This window comes from Apis mellifera, linkage group LG7 (assembly GCF_003254395.2).
Source record: "Apis mellifera strain DH4 linkage group LG7, Amel_HAv3.1, whole genome shotgun sequence".
Lineage (NCBI taxonomy): Eukaryota > Metazoa > Arthropoda > Insecta > Hymenoptera > Apidae > Apis > Apis mellifera.
Genome location: NC_037644.1, coordinates 7,408,086 through 7,435,958, shown reverse-complemented (window position 1 = coordinate 7,435,958; position 27,873 = coordinate 7,408,086). Strand labels below are relative to the sequence as shown.

General features: G+C 27.6%; 3 protein-coding genes across 8 annotated transcripts in view; 2 read left to right on the top strand and 1 right to left on the bottom strand.

Annotated features, from left to right (window-relative positions):
- LOC113218567 (CCR4-NOT transcription complex subunit 6-like) overlaps positions 1 to 27,873 on the top strand; it is a 372,378-nt gene that overhangs the window by 66,923 nt on the left and 277,582 nt on the right. The window contains exon 4 of one of the 5 annotated variants that reach the window (XM_026441793.1): positions 2,347 to 2,670. The exons of 3 other annotated variants lie outside the window; for them this stretch is intronic. In XM_026441793.1, coding sequence (XP_026297578.1) covers positions 2,347 to 2,369 — 23 coding nt within the window. In that variant the 3' untranslated portion in view covers positions 2,370 to 2,670. Of the gene's footprint in view, positions 1 to 526; positions 714 to 2,346; positions 2,671 to 27,873 lie in introns of those variants that run through there. One more of the 5 variants, XM_026441790.1, reaches the window with a different exon arrangement.
- LOC113218900 lies at positions 8,886 to 11,509 on the bottom strand. Of its 2 annotated transcripts, XM_026441795.1 has the most exons (3): positions 11,424 to 11,509; positions 10,128 to 10,690; positions 8,886 to 9,394 (listed from the first exon to the last, which is right to left on the bottom strand). In XM_026441795.1, the coding sequence occupies exons 2-3, from the start codon at positions 10,515 to 10,517 to the stop codon at positions 9,350 to 9,352; spliced, it is 435 nt and encodes a 144-aa protein (XP_026297580.1). In that variant the 5' UTR covers positions 10,518 to 10,690; positions 11,424 to 11,509; the 3' UTR covers positions 8,886 to 9,349. The 2 variants fall into 2 exon arrangements, with proteins under 2 accessions (XP_026297580.1, XP_026297579.1); XM_026441794.1 differs by lacking the exon at positions 8,886 to 9,394 and having other exon boundaries at positions 10,057 to 10,690.
- Positions 24,761 to 27,873, top strand: part of LOC107964762 (transcription activator MSS11) — a 3,322-nt gene continuing 209 nt past the window's right edge. Inside the window, exon 1 of the mRNA XM_016913213.2 lies at positions 24,761 to 27,873. This exon is cut by the window's right edge and continues 209 nt beyond it. Coding sequence (XP_016768702.2) covers positions 25,253 to 27,307 — 2,055 coding nt within the window. The 5' untranslated portion in view covers positions 24,761 to 25,252 and the 3' untranslated portion in view covers positions 27,308 to 27,873.

The following is a 27,873-nucleotide window of genomic DNA, read 5'->3' as shown; positions in this document are numbered from 1 at the left end:
CACGTGTTTCTTTTTTATTTCATTTATTTATTATACAATTTCTAACAATTCCACAAAAGTGTGAACGCTTATATAACAAATTTGAAACCATTATACAACTATTATACAAAATTACGAGATTTATTATTAACCTATAATCATGTGTGATGGAAATTGCTGTAGATTTACAACCCATATCAGATGGATAAAACAGAACAGCAACCGGTTTCCTATTCTTTTCCCCAATATTCATAGCTTTAAGATTTACATAACTAATAACGTATCCATATTGTATTTTCAGAGCTTTAACTTTCTAGAATACTTTTACTATTAAATCTCGAATAATAAAAGTAAATGTCCGAATCTCGAATAATTTCCACGCAATTATATGATGGAACTTAATATTATGAAGGTTTTAAAAAGTTTATTCACTTTAGGCCAATTATTTACAGTTTGCCATATAAAATTCGCGTTTTCGTAATATTTAATTAAATCTAAGATAATTCCAATGGGCTCGATCTGATATCTTTTTTTTTCTTTGTTACAGGTAAGTTATTTATTTGTTACAAACGGTGCCTTGGCTCAAGAATTCCATGATTTCGAGCAGATGAGCGTATAATAAAAAAGTTTCATGACGTATCGCTTGTGTATCGGTGTTTCTGAGAACTCATCATTTCTTATAAAAACTAACCTTAAAGAACTAGTTGTCCAGGTTTGTATTTAACCAATTTCAATCAATAATCATACAGTGATGTAGATATAGTTTACAATTAAATAATAATTAAATTAAAAACTTCATGATTATGCATTAACATAAAGTCATTAGTATATATCATATATATAAATCTTAAAATATTTATATTATACGTTATTATAAATACAATTATTTACTTTTCTTAGCATTTTCTAAGACGTCAAAATTATTTAATTAATCATTAACGTAACGATTACATAACTAAAAATTTTATTTTATTATAATTATTTCAAAAAGCGTTTAATAAATATATATTATTTAAATTAAAATAATCTAATCTAAATTACTATTTTATATTCTAATATATTTATAAGATTTTCTATTTGAAGAATTATTTATATTTATATTTCTCGGTGCTGGGATGCTAACTTTATTATTACCAAAGACTGCCGTTTCTAATCTTATGCTTGCTATATTCTTATTATATTTGTTGTCTTTCCTCAATCTTTCTTAACGATTCAATCCTTGATAAATCTCGTCCCAAAATTTGTTCCCTCTGATTCCTATTTTCCTTCTGATTTGTTCTGTTTATGGAATCTTGCAATTTATTTTAAAATTTTCAATCACGTTCGACCACGTATTTGTATATAATCAATTACATAGGAAAATCATCCTATAAATTTGTATACATTATTACAATTTTTTTATATATTATGTATATTAAATCAATTAAAAATAATAGATTCTTGAATAATATATGATAATAAAAATATTTATAATTTTATCATATTGGATATAATAGTTTCATAATGGATAATTAACTTGAAGTATTTATATTTAATAAAAAATTATTCAAAGATAATATCACTCATCTTTGATATCTACATTTCTTTACTACAATGATTTTGTAGTAAAGAAATGTAGTACGTTGAATAGTTAGTATTAGAAATTCGAAATAATAATATTCAATTTTTATTTCAATTTCAAAGTTGTTGTGAAAAATTGGAAAGATAAATATAAAAATTTGACGTATTTCGAAAATTGAAAAATAAAATGTGATGATTACCTTATGATTTTTGTAATATGAAATTTTTTTATTATATATTTTTAATTTAATAATGTGACTATGATATTTAAAGTAAATTCCTAATTAAATTAAAAATCTTATTATTATTGCATAAAGTCAATAAATACTAATTTATAATATTTATATCATATATTATTCTAATTATTTATTTTATAATATAATTTTTTAATATAATTATTTATTTTTCTTATCGCTCAGATGTCAAAATTATATTTAATAATTTAATAATTCTTAAAAATTAACTTAACTAAAAATTTTATTTAAATACTTTAAGAAATTATAAATATATTTAAATTTCTAATAGCTTAATCTAATCTAAATTAATATATCATATTCTAATACATTTATTATTTGAGGAATTACTTACATTTATTTCTCGATGGTAGAATCCTAACAGTAGCTCTGTTATCAAAGATTACTGCCGTTTCTAATTTTATGCCAGCTACATAATACTTGTTATCTTTCCTCAACTTCCTTATCCTTCTTAATGATTCGATTCTTGACGGTGAATCTCAAATCTGTTCCTTCATTTTCCTTCTTATTTGTGACGCTTTGCAGTCTATTTTAAAATTTTTCCTATTTGCAGATTTACAGTCATTTTCACAATAGTTGCGCAGCACACAGCAAAAACTCCGCATCCAAATTGCGAATTAACTGTGATATTTGAAAAATGAACTATGATATTTGTGTTGGCAATTCACAAATGAAGTCCTCTTTAATAGGCTCCAATATGCCAATAGTTCGTAAGAAACTTTTAAAAAATTCCATGTTACTCTTATGAATTCATGATTGATAATTTTTCACAAAATTTAGACATTTATATAGTCCCTTCTTACCAGGACAGAAGGCGGGGCCTCGTTCCAGTTCATTGTTTTAACCAATCACAGTCGAGTTTTAATACTTATATAAATCATTATCTATTCATAAGTCATTTAAATAAATATTGTTGATATATTATTGATATATTATTATTTATGGTTCCATTTTGAAGTATGATTTATTTTAGCAAAAAATATAAAAATCGAATGAATTTATACAATACATGACTATAGTTTCTTAATGTTAGAATTATTAAATTAATAAAAAAAAAAATGACTTTTAATATGGTTATTAATAAGTAAAAATATTTATTATTTCATTGAATTGAAGATAATTTCAATTTCCTAGTAGATAATTAATTTAAAGTACTTATGTAAGATAAAAACTATTTGAAGATGATAATTTTACTATCTTCATAATATAATGAATAATAGAATTAAGCACTATTATATAAGTTCAAAATAGTAATATTCAATTTTTTCACTTTTTAATTTATTTTTGAAATAGATAAATTAAATAGAAGAATTTATTGAATGAATAGAAGAAATTTGATATTCAATATATTTCGAGATTGAAATATTAACCAAATGTGTTCGTTGTTCAAGTGCATATTTAGCTGATTTCAATTAATAATCGTACAATAATGCTTTTTTAATTAAATAACGAATAGATGATAAGATTATATGTTTTAAAGTAAATATTAATAATTTTATCGTTTTCACGTTAATTGGAATATAGAATCCCAATGAAAAAATAGAATTATATAAATCGTGTCATATATATTTATAGAAAATCTTTAATTCTTAAGATAAAACCAAACACAAAAATATTCTGTAATTAAATATATCGATTCGTAGATTTATCGTTTCATTCTATTTTTATTTATCTTATTTCATCTATCACAAAAAACTTAAAATAATTTAATTAATAATTAAATTTGAATCGACATTTCCGTATTACTCTTTGTATTTGATTTAATAATTTATCCAGAATATTTTACGATTATATTAATATTTTATGTATATCCTATTTTAAAAACTCAACCTATTTTTTTCTTTAATTCATTATTGATAATATTTTATTTTAATTGTATATTTATTAATACTAATAATAGCATTCTAAAAATGTAATTATTCTATTCTAGAAAAATTTCAACTTCAATGGAATCAAAAAAGTATTCTCATCTAAACTGACATTTTTTTTAGTCCATTTTAAATCTTTTTTTCTTTCTTTGCCTGAAAAAGACCAAAAATATAAACGTTTTATTGCTCCTTTTATTCTTTTTAATATTAATTAAATATCGTAAAAATAATAAATTTCTCTTAACGTAATAACGAAATAATTTCGATGATTGTCTTTTTATTAATCCTAATTCATTAACATTATCTGTATATTTATATCTAATAGAAGAACGATTTGCATAAATAATAGACATTCATAAACGTTTTTTTTTACATTTAGTTATTTTCATTTGATCGAAATTCATCATTTTGTTAACTCGATTTTCTAGTTTATATGCATCATGCAAAGGAATAAATCACTCTCCTAATAGAATATATTATGTGCAGATCATTTAACATCGAATCGGTGAATTTGAAAAAAACTAATCCAAAGTCTTTACTTTTTTTTTTTTTTTTTTGCTTATCAATAATCGTTTCTCGTTTAAATATCCAGAAAAAATTGAATATTTATTGTTAAATATATAATTTGTCAAATATGAATCATGAATCAATTGATTAAATTGTTATTTTAAAAGTAGATTATTATTGAGTATAATAAACGATAACGTTTCGTTTAGAGATCTATTTATATTATTTATAATTACACGTGTGTATATTGGAATTATGTAAAGGAAATTACATAATGTTATTCAAATTATTCATAAATTTTTTGTGAAATTTTTTTATAAAAGTTGTATAAAAAAAGATATAAATTGAGATATAATTGTTTCTAATTTTTTTTTTATAAATTAATATACAAAATACATTATTATTTCCAGATAATTTTTTTTTGATTATTAAGGAATAATTATTTTTATTCATATATTTTTCGATAAAAATGATCATAAAGTTTATATTTTTCTATAATAAACAGATTATACAATATACACATAGATAAACATAATTAAATATTAATATATAATTATTTTTTAATTTTATCATCTCGATTATTTATTATCAAAAAATTAGAAATTATTCAAAATATTACTTGTATATTAATATTAATTTAATATTACTTGTACTATGTGATTATAAATAATAATATAAATATAATATAAATAATACTGAAATAATACCAGAATTAATAAACGAAAAAAAGAGAAATGGTTGATTGAGAATTGAAAATTTCTTGTCGATTTCGATCGCTTCACCAATTTATGAGAACCAGAAGTGGAAAACATTTCTTAGAGTTCGAGAAAAAAATGTTCATGTTTTTGTTTTTTTATGTATCTTATGTTTCTAAAAACATATGCTTATGTCAACTCCTTCCAAGAATTAATAGAATACCTTTGTACCATTGTATTTTGTGTTCTTCAAAGCTTTTTTTCCTTAAAATGGATATTTCCTTGATATTTATGTAAGCATTATATGTACACATAATATATTATTATTATTATTATTTTCTTGGAATATAAATTTACTATATATATAAATATAATATCTTTTAAGATTAAACTTTTATTTTTAGATTGTGATATTACAAATTGTTTTAAGAATTTAATTAAAAATTCATTTCTTTAAAACTGCAAATTTTTTATTGAAAATAAACTATCAGAAACTCTGTTGTTAGTCTCATAGAGATAATTTACAATTTATAGCACAAGTACTTATTTATTCCAACATGATTTTCATCACTAAATTCTCTTTGATTCCTTTTTATATTCTATATATTATATATTATATTATAATTTTTATATTCTTATATTTTATATTATATTATAATTCATCGATTCTTTTCTATGTTTGACAAAATTTTGTAATTACGTCATACTTAATTTTAAATTCCACTATTTCACATTTGAACAAATTAGATAATAATAGCGATAATTCAATGTTTCTATATAATCTGTAAACATTATAAAATAGATGTTTTCGTTATCGTGGTTTTGACTTCAACCTCTACAACCAATGTATACGAAAACAAGTTTATCGCCGAGTATTTAGATGATGATGCCTTTGAATTACTGTTTCTAAGTTGTCATTAGCAGAAAATTATCTTGTAATTTTAATCTAAACTTTATGTAAAAATTTTCCAATTTCATCAGGATATGATATATAATGGAAAATTTTTTTAAAATTTTCTAAATATTTCCAAAAATTTTTTTTGCATATATAGAAATATTCGAATATCTTTAATTATAGCTATTATTTTTAATTTATTATATTATATTATTTTTATTTTATAATATCGTTAGATAACAAATCGTTAACTGAAAATGGAATGGAGACGCGTGATATGGATAGTAAAGTTTACGAAAGCGTGATAATAATATTAATCATCTCGATCGAGTTATCTCTTAGCTCAAACTACAATCGATTTACAATCGCTATTGAACTTACAAAGCACGCCATTTTAATCAACATTGCAAATTTCGTTTTTAAATTACAACGTAGCAAACAACCTCTTTTTTTTTTTATGTCAAATTAGATAAATAAAATATAAAAAACGTTGATCGATTCATACATATGGAAAGATGTTCGAATGCCAAAATAAATATAAAAAATATTTATCGAAATTAAATTTATTAAATTAAAATTTAATATAAGAAATTTAAATTTGCATCAAATGAAGCGAGATAAAGCAATATGGCAGTGTGACGAAGATAGAACTATCTCGTTTTATTTTCTTTCGTTTAACGTAAACTTTAATTATCTATAATTCAATAAATAAATTTCAACCGAATATCAACTTTTCTATTAATTTTCTAAATTCGATTCTGCACATAATAGTTATATAAAATTTGTAAATATTATTATTGATTTTTTAATTATAATATTAATATTTAAATATTTTTTATACATATACATTCATTCAATTTTTTTTTTATTTTTCATAAAACTTTCGTCACGAGTTACTGTCTTCGTGCATTCTAGAGCAAAGGACCGCCGGGAAATCAAATCCATCTGATAATTCGTCAATATTGATTAAACGGTACGATTGTATACATATTCCTCGATGGAACGAAACCTGTATTGAAACATAGGTCAATTGGTATATGTCGTTATTCTATTTACAATTTACAATGTCTTTACCATCCTTTTCTCTGTTATTCGTATAACTATATTCTATAGAAAGTCTGATTCTATGAAGTTATATCCATTAAGATATTATATTCGCTAGTTTATGGATAACCAATTTTCGATTCACTTTTAAGGTTACGTTGAAACTTGACTGAACATTATATATTTTTTTTCCCGAAAAATTAGATTTTATAATATTTTATGCTAATTATTTCGAATTAATTTATTAAAGATATATATCGTGAAATGATATTTATAAGATGTAAACAGACAACTGGTCTGATTTCTTTGTTATAATTAAATTGATATGTAAATTCTTTCTTATCGCCGAGTGAGGTCATAGATCTGCATCATGTAAATTTCCTTTGTCCCGAAGAGCTGATGTCACTATGACCTACTTTTCTTTTGATATGTGCATATAAAAGCGCTAATCATAATATTATCTATCGTTTTCAATAATTCTTTGTCAAGATTTCCAAGATTATTTATCTGCTTATATGATTATATTGAAAACTTGATCTTGCTTCACATAAAAAAAAAATCCAAAAAACACAGGATTTGGCTGAATAATATATGCAATTGGGTATAGAACGATTTTTTATGCAAAAATAAGAAAAAGAAATACAATAAAATTTTTTCTTCTAAGATTTCATTTTCAAGGAAATCAAAATTTTAGAAATTTGAAAATTTTTCGAGTGCAATTGAAATTGGTTAAAATTTCTAAACTTTATTTTCTTTTGAACGAAAATATTTTATTCTATTATTTTTTTTTTTTTCATAAAGAATTATCCTCTGATTTCCTGTACATGTCATCCGACTGTGTAATAAGAAAGTATAGAATTTAGAGGTTAGATCATAATAACTAATAATAAGTTTCTGAATATATGCAGAAGATTGCCGTTTGTTGACACAAAAGTTTATCGAACTTGTAATGCTAGAATTTCTAAAAACATTCCGCTATTTTGTTTGATCAAATAAATCTTCGAATCTGTTCCGAGTACTGTTCAACTCGATATTCGTAATCAAACTACGTGATATTATTCAAAATGAAGAAAGAAAAAAAATAATTATTAATGATGTCTCACATCATTTATTTCCATCATTACTGTTCGCATCTGCAATAGAAATATCGATAATAGTAATTGTATTGATAATAGTTTCTTATGCTAAGACAATTAGAAAAAAGTTCAAATGGTATCGAAAACTTGGTATAGAGATTTCAGTTGTAAATGCTTTAATAGTTTACAAAATTGGAATAAAAAAAATATAAAAATTAGAAGATTTTAGAGAATTTAAAGAATTATTAGTCGCAAAATTATTAGGCTTATCTGAAAATACAACAAAACCTTGTGAAAACCTTCAACAGAGTCAACATAATATCGTCGTTCGAAAAAATAATTCTGATATAAGTATTAGATGTGCATGCAAATTATGTTACTCAGATAAAAGACGACAAATGAACTCATCAAAGGTACGAAGGAATTTAAAAAAAACAACAATATTTTGTTGTTTTCAGGTTCGTATAAAATTTAACATTCAAATTCTTTAAAATTTTTAAATTTCTCACTCAAAATAATTTTTTTAATATTTTTATTTTTTTTTAAATTGTATTATTAATAATTTTATAATAAATTATGTTTCTATCTTCATAAATAATTTTTTTAATACATTATTTTTCTATTATTTTTATAATAAATAAAAAATAATATATAATAAATAATTTGATAGTTTTAACATATCCTATGAAATATCTTTTCAAATGCCTATGAAGATACTTCATAAATAGTCAAATAAGCGTCACTCAAGTATGGATGACGCAGCCCGATGAGAACTTCTGTTGTCCCCTGACAAAGGGTGACGCGGCAATCAACGTATAAACCAAAAATTTTAAATACTTTAGAAAATTATAAATATACTTAAATTTATAATAATACAACTTAACCTAATCTAAATTAATATATCATAATCTAATACATTTATTATGAGATTTTCTAGTTGAGGAATTACTTACTTTTATATTTCTTGGTGGTGGGATCCTAGTTCTCTTAGCAAAGACTGCTGCCGATTCTAACCTTATACTTGCTACATTTCTATTTCTTCTCAATTCTTGTTGTATTCTTCCTAACGATTCAATCCTTGATGGTGAATCTCGTCCCAAAATTTGTTCTCTCATTTTTCTTCTGATTTGTCGTTTATGGAGCCTTGCAGTTTGTTTCAAAATTTTATCCAATTTGCAGATTTGCAGCCATTTTCGCGATACTCGAGCTGCACAGAGCAAAGACTCCTCATCCAAATTGCGAAGAATTATCTGTGATACTTCCAGTGGCAATTCGGAAATGAAATCCACTTTTGTAGGCTCAAATATGCCAATAGTTTGTAGGAAGCTCTTGAAAAATTCCATATTGCTCTTATGGAAGGAAATTCAGGATTGATAATTTTTCCAAAAATTGGATGTTTATATACTCTTTTTGCCGAGACGAAAGGGGCGGGGCCTCGTTTGATTGGGCCTTGGTCCATTGATTCAACCAATCACGTTCGACCACGTAGTATCAGTTGTATCGTAACCAATTGTACCTAACCAATAGGAAGTAATATATTCTTGAATAATATATGATAATAAGTAGCAGTATTTATATTTTGTTATATTGGAGTATATTGTAGTTTCATAATGGATAATTAACTTGAATTATTTTTATGTTAAAAAAAAATTATTTCAAGACAATAATCAATATTACCAATTTAATTATATTATAACAAAGGAACGTAATATGATGAATGATTAGAATAATTAACAATTCGGAAGAATAACATTAAATTTTTTTCTTTATTTCAATTTTCAATTGTTTTGAGAAATTAAAAAATGAAACAAGAAGTTGGCCATAATGTATTTCGAGATTGAAAAATAGAATGAAATGATGAATTGCCTTGTAACATTTGTGATGTGAAAGTTTTTTATTACACATTTTAGATTTGATGATGTGACTATGATTAAGGTAAATTCTCAGATTCCTAATTAAATTAAAAACTTTGTAATTATGCATTGCATAAAGTCAATAAATACTAATTTGTAATATTCATATCATATATTATTGGACATACAATTATTTATTTTTCTTAGCACTAAGATGTCAAAATTGTATTTAATGACAAATTCTTAAATATTAACTTAACTAAAAATTTTATTTAAATACTTTAGAAAATTATAAATATACTTAAATTTATAATAATACAACTTAACCTAATCTAAATTAATATATCATAATCTAATACATTTATTATGAGATTTTCTAGTTGAGGAATTACTTACTTTTATATTTCTTGGTGGTGGGATCCTAGTTCTCTTAGCAAAGACTGCTGCCGATTCTAACCTTATACTTGCTACATTTCTATTTCTTCTCAATTCTTGTTGTATTCTTCCTAACGATTCAATCCTTGATGGTGAATCTCGTCCCAAAATTTGTTCTCTCATTTTTCTTCTGATTTGTCGTTTATGGAGCCTTGCAGTTTGTTTCAAAATTTTATCCAATTTGCAGATTTGCAGCCATTTTCGCGATACTCGAGCTGCACAGAGCAAAGACTCCTCATCCAAATTGCGAAGAATTATCTGTGATACTTCCAGTGGCAATTCGGAAATGAAATCCACTTTTGTAGGCTCAAATATGCCAATAGTTTGTAGGAAGCTCTTGAAAAATTCCATATTGCTCTTATGGAAGGAAATTCAGGATTGATAATTTTTCCAAAAATTGGATGTTTATATACTCTTTTTGCCGAGACGAAAGGGGCGGGGCCTCGTTTGATTGGGCCTTGGTCCATTGATTCAACCAATCACGTTCGACCACGTAGTATCAGTTGTATCGTAACCAATTGTACCTAACCAATAGGAAGTAATATATTCTTGAATAATATATGATAATAAGTAGCAGTATTTATATTTTGTTATATTGGAGTATATTGTAGTTTCATAATGGATAATTAACTTGAATTATTTTTATGTTAAAAAAAAATTATTTCAAGACAATAATCAATATTACCAATTTAATTATATTATAACAAAGGAACGTAATATGATGAATGATTAGAATAATTAACAATTCGGAAGAATAACATTAAATTTTTTTCTTTATTTCAATTTTCAATTGTTTTGAGAAATTAAAAAATGAAACAAGAAGTTGGCCATAATGTATTTCGAGATTGAAAAATAGAATGAAATGATGAATTGCCTTGTAACATTTGTGATGTGAAAGTTTTTTATTACACATTTTAGATTTGATGATGTGACTATGATTAAGGTAAATTCTCAGATTCCTAATTAAATTAAAAACTTTGTAATTATGCATTGCATAAAGTCAATAAATACTAATTTGTAATATTCATATCATATATTATTGGACATACAATTATTTATTTTTCTTAGCACTAAGATGTCAAAATTGTATTTAATGACAAATTCTTAAAAATTAACTTAACTAAAAATTTTATTTAAATACTTTAGAAAATTATAAATATACTTAAATTTATAATAATACAACTTAACCTAATCTAAATTAATATATCATAATCTAATACATTTATTATGAGATTTTCTAGTTGAGGAATTACTTACTTTTATATTTCTTGGTGGTGGGATCCTAGTTCTCTTAGCAAAGACTGCTGCCGATTCTAACCTTATACTTGCTACATTTCTATTTCTTCTCAATTCTTGTTGTATTCTTCCTAACGATTCAATCCTTGATGGTGAATCTCGTCCCAAAATTTGTTCTCTCATTTTTCTTCTGATTTGTCGTTTATGGAGCCTTGCAGTTTGTTTCAAAATTTTATCCAATTTGCAGATTTGCAGCCATTTTCGCGATACTCGAGCTGCACAGAGCAAAGACTCCTCATCCAAATTGCGAAGAATTATCTGTGATACTTCCAGTGGCAATTCGGAAATGAAATCCACTTTTGTAGGCTCAAATATGCCAATAGTTTGTAGGAAGCTCTTGAAAAATTCCATATTGCTCTTATGGAAGGAAATTCAGGATTGATAATTTTTCCAAAAATTGGATGTTTATATACTCTTTTTGCCGAGACGAAAGGGGCGGGGCCTCGTTTGATTGGGCCTTGGTCCATTGATTCAACCAATCACGTTCGACCACGTAGTATCAGTTGTATCGTAACCAATTGTACCTAACCAATAGGAAGTAATATATTCTTGAATAATATATGATAATAAGTAGCAGTATTTATATTTTGTTATATTGGAGTATATTGTAGTTTCATAATGGATAATTAACTTGAATTATTTTTATGTTAAAAAAAAATTATTTCAAGACAATAATCAATATTACCAATTTAATTATATTATAACAAAGGAACGTAATATGATGAATGATTAGAATAATTAACAATTCGGAAGAATAACATTAAATTTTTTTCTTTATTTCAATTTTCAATTGTTTTGAGAAATTAAAAAGAGAAGTGTAAAGAATATAAGTATTTGATCTTAATGTATTTCGAGATTGAAAAATAGAATGAAATGATAAATTTTCTTTTAATATTTGTAATGTAAAATTTTTTTCATGAGTCTTTTTTATATGCACGAAACATCTATGTCGATTCTGAAGGTATAGTGGTAATTTTTGTTATACACAATATCATTATTCTTTCAACATGTTTGAATCTAAATTTATTTTAAAAATTATAATAAATAAGAAATTGATGTACACAGATATCAGTTGTAATTTATTAATCAATTTAATTTATTTTGGTGAATCGAAATTTGGGATGTATTGAATCCATAATATAAGGAATATTGTTCTATCTTATTTTTTCTCTTTCTTACTTTATTTTTTACTGTTTATAAGAACTATTTGTAAAACTATAAAGCTTCGTTTGACACACAACTTTTTTATTATCTTTAATATTAGATATCCAAGAATATTTCAAAAATATATTAACATCCTTTATAAAACAATATACGGTAAATCGCGAAAATTGAATCGGCAAATTATGATGCTGTAAAATTGCAGTAGTAGTAATTGACTTTATTGAAAATATTTATTGCCTTGTTCGAATTTTAATTTGGGGAAATTATATAAATTATATAATTATATATATAGAAAGAAAGCTTTCATATTTGTGCATTCTTCGATATTTTCCACTTGATGGAAAATTTTGTTACTTTCTCGATCTTTTATTTAGCTTTGAGCTATTAATTATAATATTTATGAATAATAATTCCATTATATATAAATTAAAATTTATAAATTATTATTTTTGTGTTTGTATAAGGAAGAAATATTTTTAACGTTAAAGAGAATAACCAATATTTTAGTTTTTTTTACTGAAACGAAAGAAAATGAAATAATTAATTTAATATTGAGTTAAATTATTAAATTCACTGAAAGAAATTTATGATAAATCTATTGAATTTAAATTGATTTATTTCTTGACAAGACTTATCTAAAATCTTATTACACATATACGTACAAAGGAATATTTTTTGTCTACTAAAAGATACTTTTGATTTTGTCTAGTTATTGTACGTTTGTTACTGTTTGGGCGTGAACTTAGAATCTTCGTCAATCAGTTGGCTAATACTCTGGGGAAACGAAGTTTTCCGTCGAAAGAGGGTAGTTAGAGTAATAGGAGAATCGTTGGAAAGAGAGGAGCATCTAAAACGACAAAAATAGAACACGACTAGATTGGCGTCCATCGATTTTCTGTCGCTTTGAAATGCAACGTCTGCAGTAAACTGCTTTGTAATACTTGATCAACTGACCGAATTAAAAAAAATTACAAACGAATTATTGTATATTCCAATTGTATTCAATATAACGACATGCATGAGTTGAAATTCAGAATAAATTATTCAATAAAAAAGGTTTTGTCTTTTGAATTCGAATTTTTGATTTTGTGATTTATTTTATCGTTTAATTATAATTAACATCAAATTATTAATTAAATAAGAATACCAGATTGATTTTGATATCCTAAAATTATTTTTCATAATATAATTTATTAGTTAATAATAAGTTATTAATATAACAATTAATTGAATATTCCATATTTGCAACATTTATGAAAAAGATGAAAATGTTAATAATTTTATTTATTTATAAAATTACATATATTTATATAAATAATTAATTACTTTACATTATTATTGATAAATATGAAAAAATTTATTTTTATTTTTTATTCTCACTTTAACAAAGTGTTCTTTTCTCAAATTTTTCTTTTCTTTTTTTTTAATAAAATTATATTTTTTATTTTGTATGAAGAAATAGATTTTTATTCTTTATTCTTTATTTTTTATTTCAATAGAGTATTTTTCTTTTTACTGAAATTGTATTTTCGTATATATTTACAATAAAAATATCAATTTTATTATCAAGAAAATGTACGTATAAATATATCAATTAATAATTCAAAATTATTTATTATAATCAATAATTCAAGCATATCGATTATAGAAAGAAATTCATTTTGTAATTTCAACGTATTATAATGTATATATATTTCATAGCATTATTTTGACCGAGCTGTAGAATTGGGAACAATCGTATTTATTTTAATCTATCCCATCGTCGACTTTTTATTTTCACGACGAGAATGGATGAATCGAATCACAAGTTTCATATGTTGTTCACTATTTCTTCCAATTAAACCAATCGAAACACCGAACGTATTCGAAATATTTAGTAGATCGGAATTCGCTCGTTGTTCAGATTTTGTTTGCACCAGCTTCCCCCAAGCTTGGTAAACGTTCCAGTGCGTCGACACGAATCTCAAAATTGTCGATTGATAAGCAAATACAATCTTAGCGTAACGTAAATTAGAATTGTGACTATTGATTTCCTTGTCGATAAATATCGATGCATTGATAATTTGATATGTTGATAATGTCATTAAAATATCGATAACAGATGAAAATAATTAGAATTCTTTTTTTTAATTTAAATTTAGTAGATTTAAATTAAGAATAAGCGATATTCCATTTTTGATTTTGCTTAAAATATATTTAAAATATATTTATATTTTACCCCAATTTATTATAAATAATATTTTTACATGTCTTAATAATAATTTTCGATAAAAAAAGAAGATAGGAATCATCATTTCCGTATATCAATAAAATATCGATAATCGATAATAAAAATTTTAAATAGATCCTTTTACGTGGTCAAAAATGTTATTTTATTTTCAATGATCCTCGAATCTTTGATGTATACCTGTCGAATGGTCGGCTTTCTCCCGGTAACACGTGTCTCAACTCGGTCAAAGCTTTCTAACGATGGAAATCGAAATCCATTCAAGATACTCGTTTATACATTGTTCAGAAATATTCAAATATATTCGTGTCTTTTTTTTTTTTTTTTTTTTTTTGACAAAATGTGTTTTAATTACAATACAGTACATAAAAGAATTTGCTCTTATATTATGAATAATGTGACGTCTGCAAAATTAATTAATAATAACGCGGAAAAAATCTTTGTTTTTTTATTAAATTATGTTTTTTCAGGTGTTTTTATTATCCACATGCGGTTATATAAGTTTTTATATATTATTTTGTATTTTATAAAGAGGTGATTTTTATTCAATTAAATTATAACATGGCATAATAATATAATAACACATTTGTTTTTTAATATATGAAACGAAATAATTTTCATTTATATTTGTATGGAATATGCTAGCTTCGCAATGAAATGTCGGAAAATCTTATTGTAATAAAAATGTTTAATTAGTTTAGAAAAATCATGTTAATATTGGATATTTTGATACTAATGATGAATTAGATGAAGAATTTTAAATGACAATAAATAAATAAATATTTTATTTACGAATATATGGAAAATTTTATGAAGAACACTAAATACAAATAAAAATATACGACCTTTTTGTGGAATAAAATTCAATTCTAATCTTTTTCTGATCTAATAGAAAATTTTTATTATCAATAAATTTTATTGTTTATTGCTAACATTTTGATAATTCATACCAAAAATAGTTTTAAATTTGAAAAACTTAATAATCATTAATAATCATATTTTATGAAAATATATATTGTTTCACTTAATATTCTTTATTTAATTATTTAATTAAATTAAAATAATAATTTTATAAAGTTTATAGTTTTTTTTTAATTTTCTTAAAATTATTGTAAATGAATTTGTTATTTTTATTGATATGAGAATAATTTTTTATTTATTCTCTTTTTATTTATAATAATATTCTATGTTCAAAGAATGGTCTTCTTTTCTGAAATCTTCTTTTAGAAATCAATTCTTCTTCTTTTAGAAATCAATTTAGATTAAACAATTATTACAGTTAGATATAAAAGAAGATAATTTTCGTTTCCATATTATATATTAAAAAAGACACATATACAAGAAAGAGAAAAACATATTTGCTACACTTTTGAAATTAAAAATGTAAATATAGGTAAAGCGAACATGATATTATATATAATATCATATCTCAGAATGAGTGATAAAATTATTAATATACATATTTAAATTTAAAATTTTACAAAAAGTCTCGAAAAAAAAAATAAGAAATAAAAAACATTTACTACTATTTTATATAACAGTTTTCACTATATTCATACATAATGAATAAAATTAAATATATATGATTGTAGTAATTGATATACAAAAATTAAAGCTTATTTATTAAATTATAAATTATAAATTATATTTGCGTTAAAAAAAATGAAAGAAAAAACAAAATGGAAATAAAATGAAATCATTCTGTCTCTCTTATATCGCTATCATGTGTGTGTATATATATACCTTATTTAAAAAAAATAATTTTGTCAATATAACAAAAATAATAAATTGATCAATATTGCAAGCTGATCAATATTCGATAATAAAACTTTTCCTTAATTCTTTAAAGAAGATAGTATTGCTCCTAGTTGTCAATTTAATAATTAAACACACTTTTAATAAAGTTCAAATACCACTAAATAGTATATAAATTGACAAAGTATCCGGATACTCACAAACAGTAGTTTCTCGTGACACTCTCCTTCTCTTTCTCTCCCTTCGCGAAATAGTTGCGTTCTCTCTACTGTCGACCGTAAACCCGCAAACAATCACGATAATGGATACCTTCTAGGAAAAGTTATAGTCGTTTCGGTGTAATAATCGTCCCTCGAAAGGAGCAAGCGAAAGAGTGGGAAAAGAAAAGGGAAAGAAGGGGGAAAAAAAAAGAAAAAAAAAAGATGAAGCTTTTGGCCGGTCCCGTGGAGACAGATCTGAGAAAGTGTGCGGAAACGTATCCCACGGTGGTTGTTTTCGGCAGTACAAAAGGTAGAAGGTCTGTGTTGTTTTTGGCGCGGAACCGAGGCATGTGGTCGACACTTCTCGTAATCGATGTACTAACTTGCCCAGCTTTCTTCCCCAGGATTGGTCCGCGTTTCCCCCTATTCGTCTTTCTTTTCTCCTATTTTTTGCGCCCATCTTCCTTCTTCTCCCTACTTTTTTTCCTCTCGACCTGAAAAACAGCGGACCGTGTTCAGTTAATGGTCAAGCGTTAAAAAATTATTCCTAACGAACGAATCCATTTTTTCCCCGGAATAAAACCGATGAAATATTTTTGTAATTATTGGAATACTATAAATCGTTGGTTCGGAAGTTAGTCAACGTTTTGAAAAATAAAATGGCAAAAATTCGTGAAGTGGTTCGAGCAGTTTTCAAACTGTAGTTCACCTGATGTATAGGAATGGTGGTTGTATTATCGGGAAATGGATTACCGTGAAGAGACCATGGATGGTCAATTTTTCCTGAAATCGCCTAATATTTAAACGCTTCGATAGTGAATGACGGTTAATGCCATGGAGTATTTATTTGTAAAATCGAGATATTTATGAACGATAAATCAAATATTTTATACCTGTAAAAATATATCGATGCTTATTCGTTTTTCGCGTATAAATCATTCGACAAACTATCTCTGGTTTTTGATTTTTCATTTTAATTTCTACGTATGGACAGACTGACCCGTATGAATTTTAATAACATATATGAAATTGGTTAAAACTAGTAATTTGTAAAATATACGTACAAATCTTTTTTTACACATTTATTTTTTATTTTGCCTTGCGATAATAATATATTTGGTTTTTCTCTTGCGTCAAGTGGAGAGTTCAGAAGTCAATCAAGTTATATTTTCTGATCACTTAATCACAATAATTCAAGAATCTTTATTATTTTTTTTTAATTATAATTACTGTGTTATTAATTGATTCCAAGTTTTGATTTAAAATCATTTAAATCGTTAAGATCATTTTGCAATTGTACGTTCTATGTAAATAATAATTTACATAAAATCTCATTGTATATTGATGCTCTGATTATGATAAAATTCAAACAGATATATCTATAGATATATATCTATTTGTTAATAACAATATAGTGTGATCATAAATGAAAATTTCAAACAAAAATTTCAAAATTCTAATAATCTTTATTCACTTTAATTCATTATTCAATATATTAATAATTAGTATTCTATAAAATAAAGAGTAATTCAAGTTTTTGAGCTTGAATTTTACATTTCTTAAAATGAATAAATTTAAGATGTGAAGATGTAAAAAGTACAATCTTTATGAAAATTAGTATACAAAAAAATTCCTTCTGATAATTTATTTCTCAAATTGGAAGAAATTCATTTTGCACTTGATAAAAAGCGAGACAAAGATACAATGTGACAAAAATAGAATCATCTCGTTCATGTCTCATCTCACTTAATTCAAAATTAAATTGCTTATAACTTCATAAATAATTCTCAGTCTATATTTTTGCAATTTTACTTTTGTCCAAATAGCAAATATGAAATTTCTATTTTGACTCTTAAAATATATATAATGCATGAATGATTTTATAATTATGATATATTATCTACATCATGTTAATTTGTATAATATCGTCTTGTTTTAAATTGATATTGTATCATGATAATGATATGATCAAGAAAAATAGCAACCAATCACATTTCACAGAATATTTGCACGAGTAAAATATGTCAGTGTCATGTTATTAAACCTTTCTTACTTTCTCCAGGAAATACACTTCGATAATTCAAGGTTTGTTATTTCAATGAAGTAGGATTCAATGTGAAGAAAAAGTGAAATGAATTAATATTTGTCAATCTAAAAAATATAGAAATATTCGTAACTTTTATATAATTTTATTAATGTATTATATTAATTATATTAGATTCTTGTATATGAAATAGTTCGATTCACAAATATATAAAATTATTCAAAATATAATGACTAAACGTACTGTAAAATAATTTGTTTATTAATCTAATGCTTAAAGCTAATGATAATGAATATGAGTTAAATCGTAATGCATTGTATCGATTGTTTTTTTTTTTTTTTGAAAAGGATATATTCAAAATTATTACAATAAATTATAGATATTTCAATATCAAATTCAATATTTTTTACATAAGTAAAGTTAATATGATGCATAAGAATTGAAAAACAAGATCTGAAAAATTTAAATTGACAAATATGGAGAATAAAAAAATAAATCCAAAAATTTATTAATATCAAAAATTTTAATTGTTAAATAATAACTTTAACTTTATTTTCAATGGACAAGATTAAATTTGTTAAATTAAATTTTTAATACTATTAGTTTTAATAAACCGATTAAAAATCTTTAGAATTTGATCATTTCATTTGAATTTTAATTTATTTAACAAAAACAAGAACAATTGAATTTCAATATTGAATTTCATCAGGACGATTATCGATTATGAAATTTTTTATGATTCCATATTTATTACGAAAACCACATTCCATAAAAGATTCCATAATTATTTACATAACTTATATAACCATAAACGCCATATTTTGTGAAAAGAATACTGTCGTCAAGTTTCTTGACATATCTCACGATCTTAATCGTAAAACGCTTTAATACTCGCAGTAATAGAGATGAATTAACGACTAACTACAATATTCAAATTATCATTGTTCGCTAATCGGTTTCTAAGATTGCATGGAGAATTATCGCCTGCGATTGTGCTTTTTGTAAAGATATTTATCACGTTTCATTTGACAACTGCATTTAAGTGCTGACTATTTATATATAGTATATATTTTCCGGTTAATTTATTGTGTTTATTTATAGTACAATAATGATTATTTTCTTTAAAAACTTCCAATATTTTTTGTGTATGATACATGTGTATGTACATGTTTGTTATTAAAAATAGTAAAAAAATATTTTAATATTTAATTTGATTAAACTTTTGGAAGAGGCAAATTTTTTTTAGTTATTTTTATGTATTTTGATAATATATAACGAGTAAAATATAAAAATGTAAATTTTAATTTCAGAAAGGAAATTATAATTAGATTAGATTTTTATGCAAGTGAAATATTTAAATATTTAATTAATATATGTCATGTTGTTTAAAATTTATTTTCAAATATGTAAGATATATGCACATGTTATTTTATTATGTAAATATAACTTGCATTAATTTCTTTATGATTCTAATAATTTATATATTTAAGTTAAAAAAGATAATTTTATATCATAATAATAAAATCGTATTACAACTCTTTTATTTTATGAAGTTTTTGCAATTTTTAATATTTTAATATTTAACAAAATTTTTATTTAGAATATGATAAAATGTAAAATATGTTTATATTATTGTATATATTTAATTATAAAAAAAAAACTAATATAAGACTAGAAAAGAAAAATATATTTGTATAAAAACATGAATTTGTAAAAATTTTAAATTTAATTATATATTATTTTATAATATCATTCAATTTTATAACACAAATAAATCAATATAATTAATATTCTGTCTTAATTACAAAATAGTAGACACCTTTTTCCTTTCATAATAAACACAGAGTCATCATGTTTTTTGAGCATCAATGTTGCGAGCAGTCAAATATTCCTATTCTTTCTATCTCATTCAAGTTTATTGTCTCTTATTTTCACTAAAGAACGAGACCTTAATTCTAAGAACACTTATCTTTTTTAGCATTAGTAAACGCAACACAATTCTCTTAGGACACTCTAGTAAATAATACATTCTAATACATCACAAAATATTTATCCCAAAAACAACTTCAGCATAAATGCATAAAAAAAAAAAATAATATAAGTTTGAGGAAATTTCCCAATAAAATTTCAAAGATCGAGACTCTAACGTTAAAATTTCGAGGTTATGTAATTCTATCGAAGAAAATTAATGATTTCAATCGAAGAAAATTAATGATTAGCAAAAATCGATTCTCTAAGAAATCTAATTGTTCTTTTTTATCTTGTAGAAAATAATTCATTGAAACTTTAAACCACTTTTCCACATCTTATAAAATATAGGACAGCTAAGAAACATTTGATCGTCGGTAAATTCGAAGCGAGAAACGAAAGCGTTTCGCCATCGCGTGGTATTGGTGAATATATTTCAATGTATCGCTTTCACCGTAAAATCACTCGTTCAGAGACGTATGTATCGACCGAGATTTTCACAACGGTCACGCGGCGCACTTTCACGTAGCGCTTGGCCGTCTACTTCTCCTCTGCTCTCTTTGATATGCGTCATTTCTCTTTCACAAAAACGCCACGTATCGCTGTTTCGAAGGCGTACGTTTCAACTTGGGGGCCGATAATGTCAGGCATGATTAGTTTCTTACACGGAATACCCGTTAGGAAAGTGTGCCAAGACGTCCGTGAGTTTCACGACTCGTGTGGCTTATAAAATTATGATAAATTTCATAGGAAGAAGTACATTTATGACGAACCGAGAAAGCTTTCCTTACAAGTTCACGCGTCATCCATACACCTGGGAAATGTATCGCGTTTCATTAAGGCCGGGTATTTTTGCCTCGCTCGAATTTCATGTCGAAATTTTTGCGGTCAAAGTGTTTTATTTTGAAATTTTTGTTTAGAAATCTTTGAAGCAAACTTAAGTATATTAGCATAAATGAGCAAGTCATCAGTCAATTAATTTTTTAAAAATTAAAATAAGTAATACGAAATAATTAAATATAATTAAATTTTTCAGATAAACCTTTTTTTCAAAATATAGAAAAATGTCTTTTTTGTAAAATAGTGTAATTTATCCAGAACTAGTCAGAACTTATTAAAATGAAAATTATATATTTATATTATACAAAATTACAAATAAATAAGTGAAATGATAATTTATTATCAGAAATTCATAATGCATGATAAATGTATCGAATATTTATTTTATATTTTGATTAATATTTAATTTTTTAGCAATTTTTCCAGAAAAAAATGAAAAGAAAGAAAAAGATTATTAATTATCTCTTTATCAATTTTAATGTAAAATAAAATTAAAAATTACTTTTAAGAATTTGAAATTCTTTTTAAAATCTTCGAATTTTGGAGCATTTAAAAAATTTGAAATCGTCATTAAATTTTTCATTAAATGGACCATTTATTCTAAAATAAAAATGGCAGACGATTATACCATGTAATAAGACAAATAATCATTACATGTTATAAAAGCGAAATTTCGATCTGACAATTATCGATCCCAGTATCGTATGATATATTGCATTGACTTTCATCGATATTGATTATCAATCGAAACTAATGAATAAGACATAAATTTGTTTGATATACTCGACATCGTTTATTGCATCGAATACTCGCATGCAAAGTGAAGTTTATTGAAGCACAACAAAGTTTGCCTTGGCTCGCAAAGGAAATTAGAAGATCGTTGGTTTGTTTCATATTGATTTCTTATGAATTACAAATTACTTGGATACATTTGCAGCAATCATGTTGATCAAAGTATCGAAGAATTCAACGAATAAGCATTATTATTTTTACTTTTTCTGAGCATCAATGATCATTATTTATTATTCATCGATAAAAATGTATTTATCTCGGAATTTATTTACATGATTATTTTGTATGATTAATTAAACATTGTAATTGTATTCATTAAATTTTTAACATAGTTTTGTAATTTTCTCAAAAACATATTAAAATCATATTATAATATCAAATTTCTTTTTAACCGATTTTTAAAAAATTTTTAAAATTTATAATATTTATATATATAACACTTTTCGTATAAAATTATTCATTTGATTTGTTCATATAGCTCTTTCAATAAAACCTCTCTAAAAATAGTATTCTTATTATCCGGGTATTCATTATAACCTGAATTCCGGTTCGAGAATATAGCTTTTTAATGAATATTCGCTACTCCCTAGATTAAAAAACAGAAAGAATATTCCTATTCTTTCCTCTGTCATAAATGGAAAATGAATATATTAAAAATAGAAACATTTTCCTATAATAAACAGAACTAATTATTTTTCTCTAATTATTGATGTACATCCGTATATGAGTTTCAAATATATTCCACAAAAAAGTGGAAAATATAGTTACATAGAATTTGCAGAAAATAGTAAACTGTAATAGCTGTTGCTTGGTAACGTGTTAATTTCGTCGCCGTGTTTCTTGTTCGGTGGCGTAGAATTTCGTGATCGTGTTTTCTACCGTTGGCGAGCAAGCGTGGTGTTCGGGGGAAGAAGACGATAAAAGAAGGAAAGGAGAGGGACCGAACGTCGCTCTAGATGAGGAGAATCGTTCTAGAGGAGAATAGATGGGTCGTATGCGAGGGTTCAACTATGAGTTGAGGTAGCGTGCCGCAGGCGATTGATGACTTGTGACCCACTTTTAAAGGCTTGTGACCTAGATGCGAGGGTGCCGTAGCCTGATCTAAGATATCAGACTTCTCTCCTCTCCTTCCTTTTTTACCGACCGACTATTCCCCCTCGTTTTCTATTCCTTTACTCTTTCCAGTCTCGTCGTCGTCCCATCTAAGTAAGTTCACGGATGAGGATTCTTCGGAGAGTTGAGATATAACTCGTGTCCTCGCAGAATCCTCGTTTTATCCTTCTTTCTCGTGTTTTTTCTTCCATGTTATTCTTGAAGGAGCCGCCTTTCAGAGCTCTGAACTCCTGAGAGGATTTAAATGTGATAAATCATTTTAAATTACAACTTCCGATTGTTTTCTTCCGTTGTTTCGTTAATGATTATTTGTATTTCGTATTTTTATAATCTTTTTTTTTTTACGATTTCTTTCTTTCTTTTATAGTTTTTCACAATGTGAGAATTTTTGTATGAAAATTATATAATATGTAATTATTTTACGTTTTTTCTTATCTGTATGTAAATTATATGTAAAGATATTATAACTTAAAAATCGAAATTTGAGAAATATTGTATGGAATAATAAATGCAATTGAAATCAAAATATGTACATTTATACATATATTATTTAATACACTATTTATTTATTAAAAAGCATAAGAATATAATACATATTCATAATTTTCTGTTAGTAACGACCATATTAATAATTAATAACAACGAGGAAAAAATCCTATCTTATCTTTTTTCATAGACGATATATTTAAAACATCACCGTATAAATCATTGAATGTAATTGAATTATTTTCCAATTATTTCAAGCTATACGAATTTAAAAATTCGAAAAATCATTAACTTTTATTTTTCTTCAACTTCTTTTAATTTATAAAAATATAACGACAAGTATTATTAGGAATACTCGAATTATCCATAATAATAAAATGCGTGTCAGTCACTAACAATGAAATCGACCGGATGAAATTTGTCGTCACCAGTCGATGCCTTCGAAAAGTTTCCAGCGACTAACGCTAACCACGACGCAACTTACACCTTCCTCGCTCAGCTTTCTCCGATACCTTGCTAAATTGTGACAGACTCGTCCACCGGAAGGAACAATGTTATGTGTATATTCGCGCATGGTAAAGTTGAACGGTGTGGAGAAGTACATTGTAAAGAAAGGTGGTAGCAGGAATAAGTGGTGGGGATATGTCTGTCGGTGGTGAGCGTGTTGTACAGGTGGTGGGGGTAGTGACGAGAATAGTGGGGGGAGCTCCACGTCGCAGACCAATTCGAAAGACGGTGTAGGCGCGTTCGGCGGAGCGAGCTTCAGTGTTGTTTCAGCCGCGGTTCTGTACGGTTGTTCGACCCACGATACTGTGTTTCAACTACGTAACCGTCGTCGCCGTAATAATTACCGGTTATTTTCGCCGTCTGGAACACAATCGTTCACATACACACCACGCGTATAAACAAAAAGTCATCATTCGCATTAAGCTAAAATCGATCGAAAACAGTGTCCAAGTTTTCTGTTTGTTTTGTGGAATCGATACGAAGAGGTTCACCATGACAATGGGCTAAACCGGTGATATTCAGTTCGAGCGTCGAGAACGTTACATCCGGATTTGGGTCAATGGAATAACGTGTTAATGTGACGTAATTATTTTCACATCGATTGGAATATTCGTGAGGTGAAGAATTTCCCCATAATCGTAATTGAGAGAATATAACGGTGTTGGTAATATAAGTGATCGCGGGTTTTTGTAAGATGAGCCCAGCCTCCCAAGGCGGCGTGGAGGTGGAGCGATACATCGGTAGTTGTTTGATATCGTCGACCATCAGACCAGGACCGCATAAACCGATCGTCGGTAGGAAACAGGAACCTGTGATTCGCGGGAAAACGCGAGGCTGTTACGGAAATCAAAATTATCCGAACGGAAGCGAACAATGCCAGGTGCAATATGGGCCTGGTGGTTGGACGGGCGCTCCTTTGATATCGATGACATCCAGTCCACGCAGATGTAATCAAAGATCATCACCGTCGCTTGGACAACAACAACAACAACAACAACAGCCGTCATCGTCGCAGCAACTACAACAGCAACCGCAGCAACAGCAACAGCAGGCTTGCGAGCAGCAAGTATCAGCTCATCTACACAAGAATCCACTTTCTAGATTAGCCATTCACACGCAGGGAGCGCCGTTGATTCTAGCCAATCGGTTTCACAATCGCGGCAAGATACATAACAACGGGAACGCTAATGGCATTCCTAATACGATTTGTAACAATACAGGCGCGGTTAATAGTTACGTTCACAACAATACGAATACCCTGACATCGAGCTGTACGATGAGCAACACGGTCAGGTGTCCACCATCGCGGCCTCAAAGGCCGATAGAACTTGCGAAGAAGCAACAAACGAATAATCAGAAATCGTCGGACTGCACGACGGCCAAAGACACGACGGGAACAGGAAACATTGCGAATATCGATTCGTTGAGTATCGCGAGCGATGAGAGTTCGGGATCGAATAATTCTGAGAACAATTTGCCACGTATCATTAAGCCTCGAAAGCGCAGGAAGAAGGATAGAAAACCGCCGAACAATGCGGTCACTTCTGCGGAAGTAACGAAACACGAGGAGCAGCAGCAACAACAGTCGAATTCGGGAGTAATTGCCGAACAATCGAGCGCAGCTTCTTTAAAGTCATACGTGCCGACCTGTTACGAGCAACGTTACGATATCGCACCGCCTCCTCACCTTAGAAACCACAGAAGGCCACCCATAGCGAGGGAAAGCAGCGTGTACGGTTGCAGAGTGCAAACAACTGGCGGTATGTCGGCGCAAGAGATAGACGCGAGGCAAAGGTATCCACACCGGCACGTGGAAGTGAAAGTGTTGGACGACAACAGAAACGTCGTGCCTGCGCAAATGCGTACCATTCCGCCAAAGGGTTATAGACATAACGGTCATCATCATCATCATCATCATCATCATAACCACGCCGTTGGTAGTAGCAATGTTCCGCGCTATCTGCACGAATATAATAACGATCTAACGGCGACGACAACGACGACGACGACGACGACGACAACGACGGCAACGGCAACGACGACAACGGGTTGCGAAGAGGGCATCAACGAGGAATTAGGGCCGTGTCAGTGCCGGTATTGTGATCCCTCGGCTCTCATATGGGACGTGGATCAGAACTGTTACTCGCCCTTCTTGACCCCGTCACCGTCGACCGAGTTCTGTCCCGGCCACTTTTCTCAGATGCCGCTATTCCTGTCCCGGCCAAGTCTCGGCTGTCAGGAGCAAACTATCGAGAGGCTTTTCAACGGTGATAATCCTCGAACCCATCAAGAAAAGGACAGCACCGGTAGCACCGGTGTTGTGCTGAGGCGTAGCTGGAGCGACCCGACCAGTTATTTCAGCGAAGAAATCAGCACGCCTAGCAAAGATGTTGGTGTGATCGGTGATAGGGGACAGGCAGAGAGTGGGAAACGTCGAACGCTATGGCGCGGTGAATCTATCGGTATACCTGTGAATAACATTGGACTGTCCGGTATGGATGTGAATGGTAGCGTACAATCGCCTAAAGAGCTCGAGGTCTCTACGGAAATCATCACGTCGCCGAACGGTCACAGAGATTTGGAAATCAAATTTTACTCGCCTTCGCCGAATGCACCGATGGCCGAGGAAGAGAAGGGCATGTTCGAGAAAGAAGTGGACGAGGACGAAGAAGATTTCAGCGATATTTGGAGCTATCACGAGTCGAAACTGCAACAGGATTTCCGCACGTTACTGCAAGCGGAAGAATGAACACGGAACGGATTCTCTTTCAATGTGTCTGCTGGTCCGACTTGTATGGTGAAAAGAGAGAACATTCACGCCTGTCCGTGCTTGAATACTATTCTTCGACAGATTTGTGCGCGCGTTACGCGAGGGGAAGAAAGGCAGTGGCGTGATGAAAAAATACACGTCGACATGAGAGAGTGAGCGAGTGAGAAGGGCGGAGAGAGAGGGAAAATTGTAAGTGCGAGCGAAAGAAAGGTGGCTCTGGAGATTCAATTAGTTTGTCGATAGAGGGAACAAAGTTGAAACGGACTTGCGTAGACGCGTGCGCGACCGCGTGAATTGGTCGCGTTTACAATTTAACGATCCGTGTTCCAAAAATCATCGGTTCTTTTGCTTCGACGTATCGATGAAGTGTGTAACGTGCGTGTGATTAAATACGACGGGGCACACAACAGTCGTCCCCTTCTTCCATGCCTCTTTCTTCTTCTCCCTTCTCCCCTTGTCCCTCACAACTTGTCTTCACGATGACGCCCTCGTTGCTAGCACACCTCGGTGATTAACAAGTGTAACTGACGGTAACGAGCAAAACT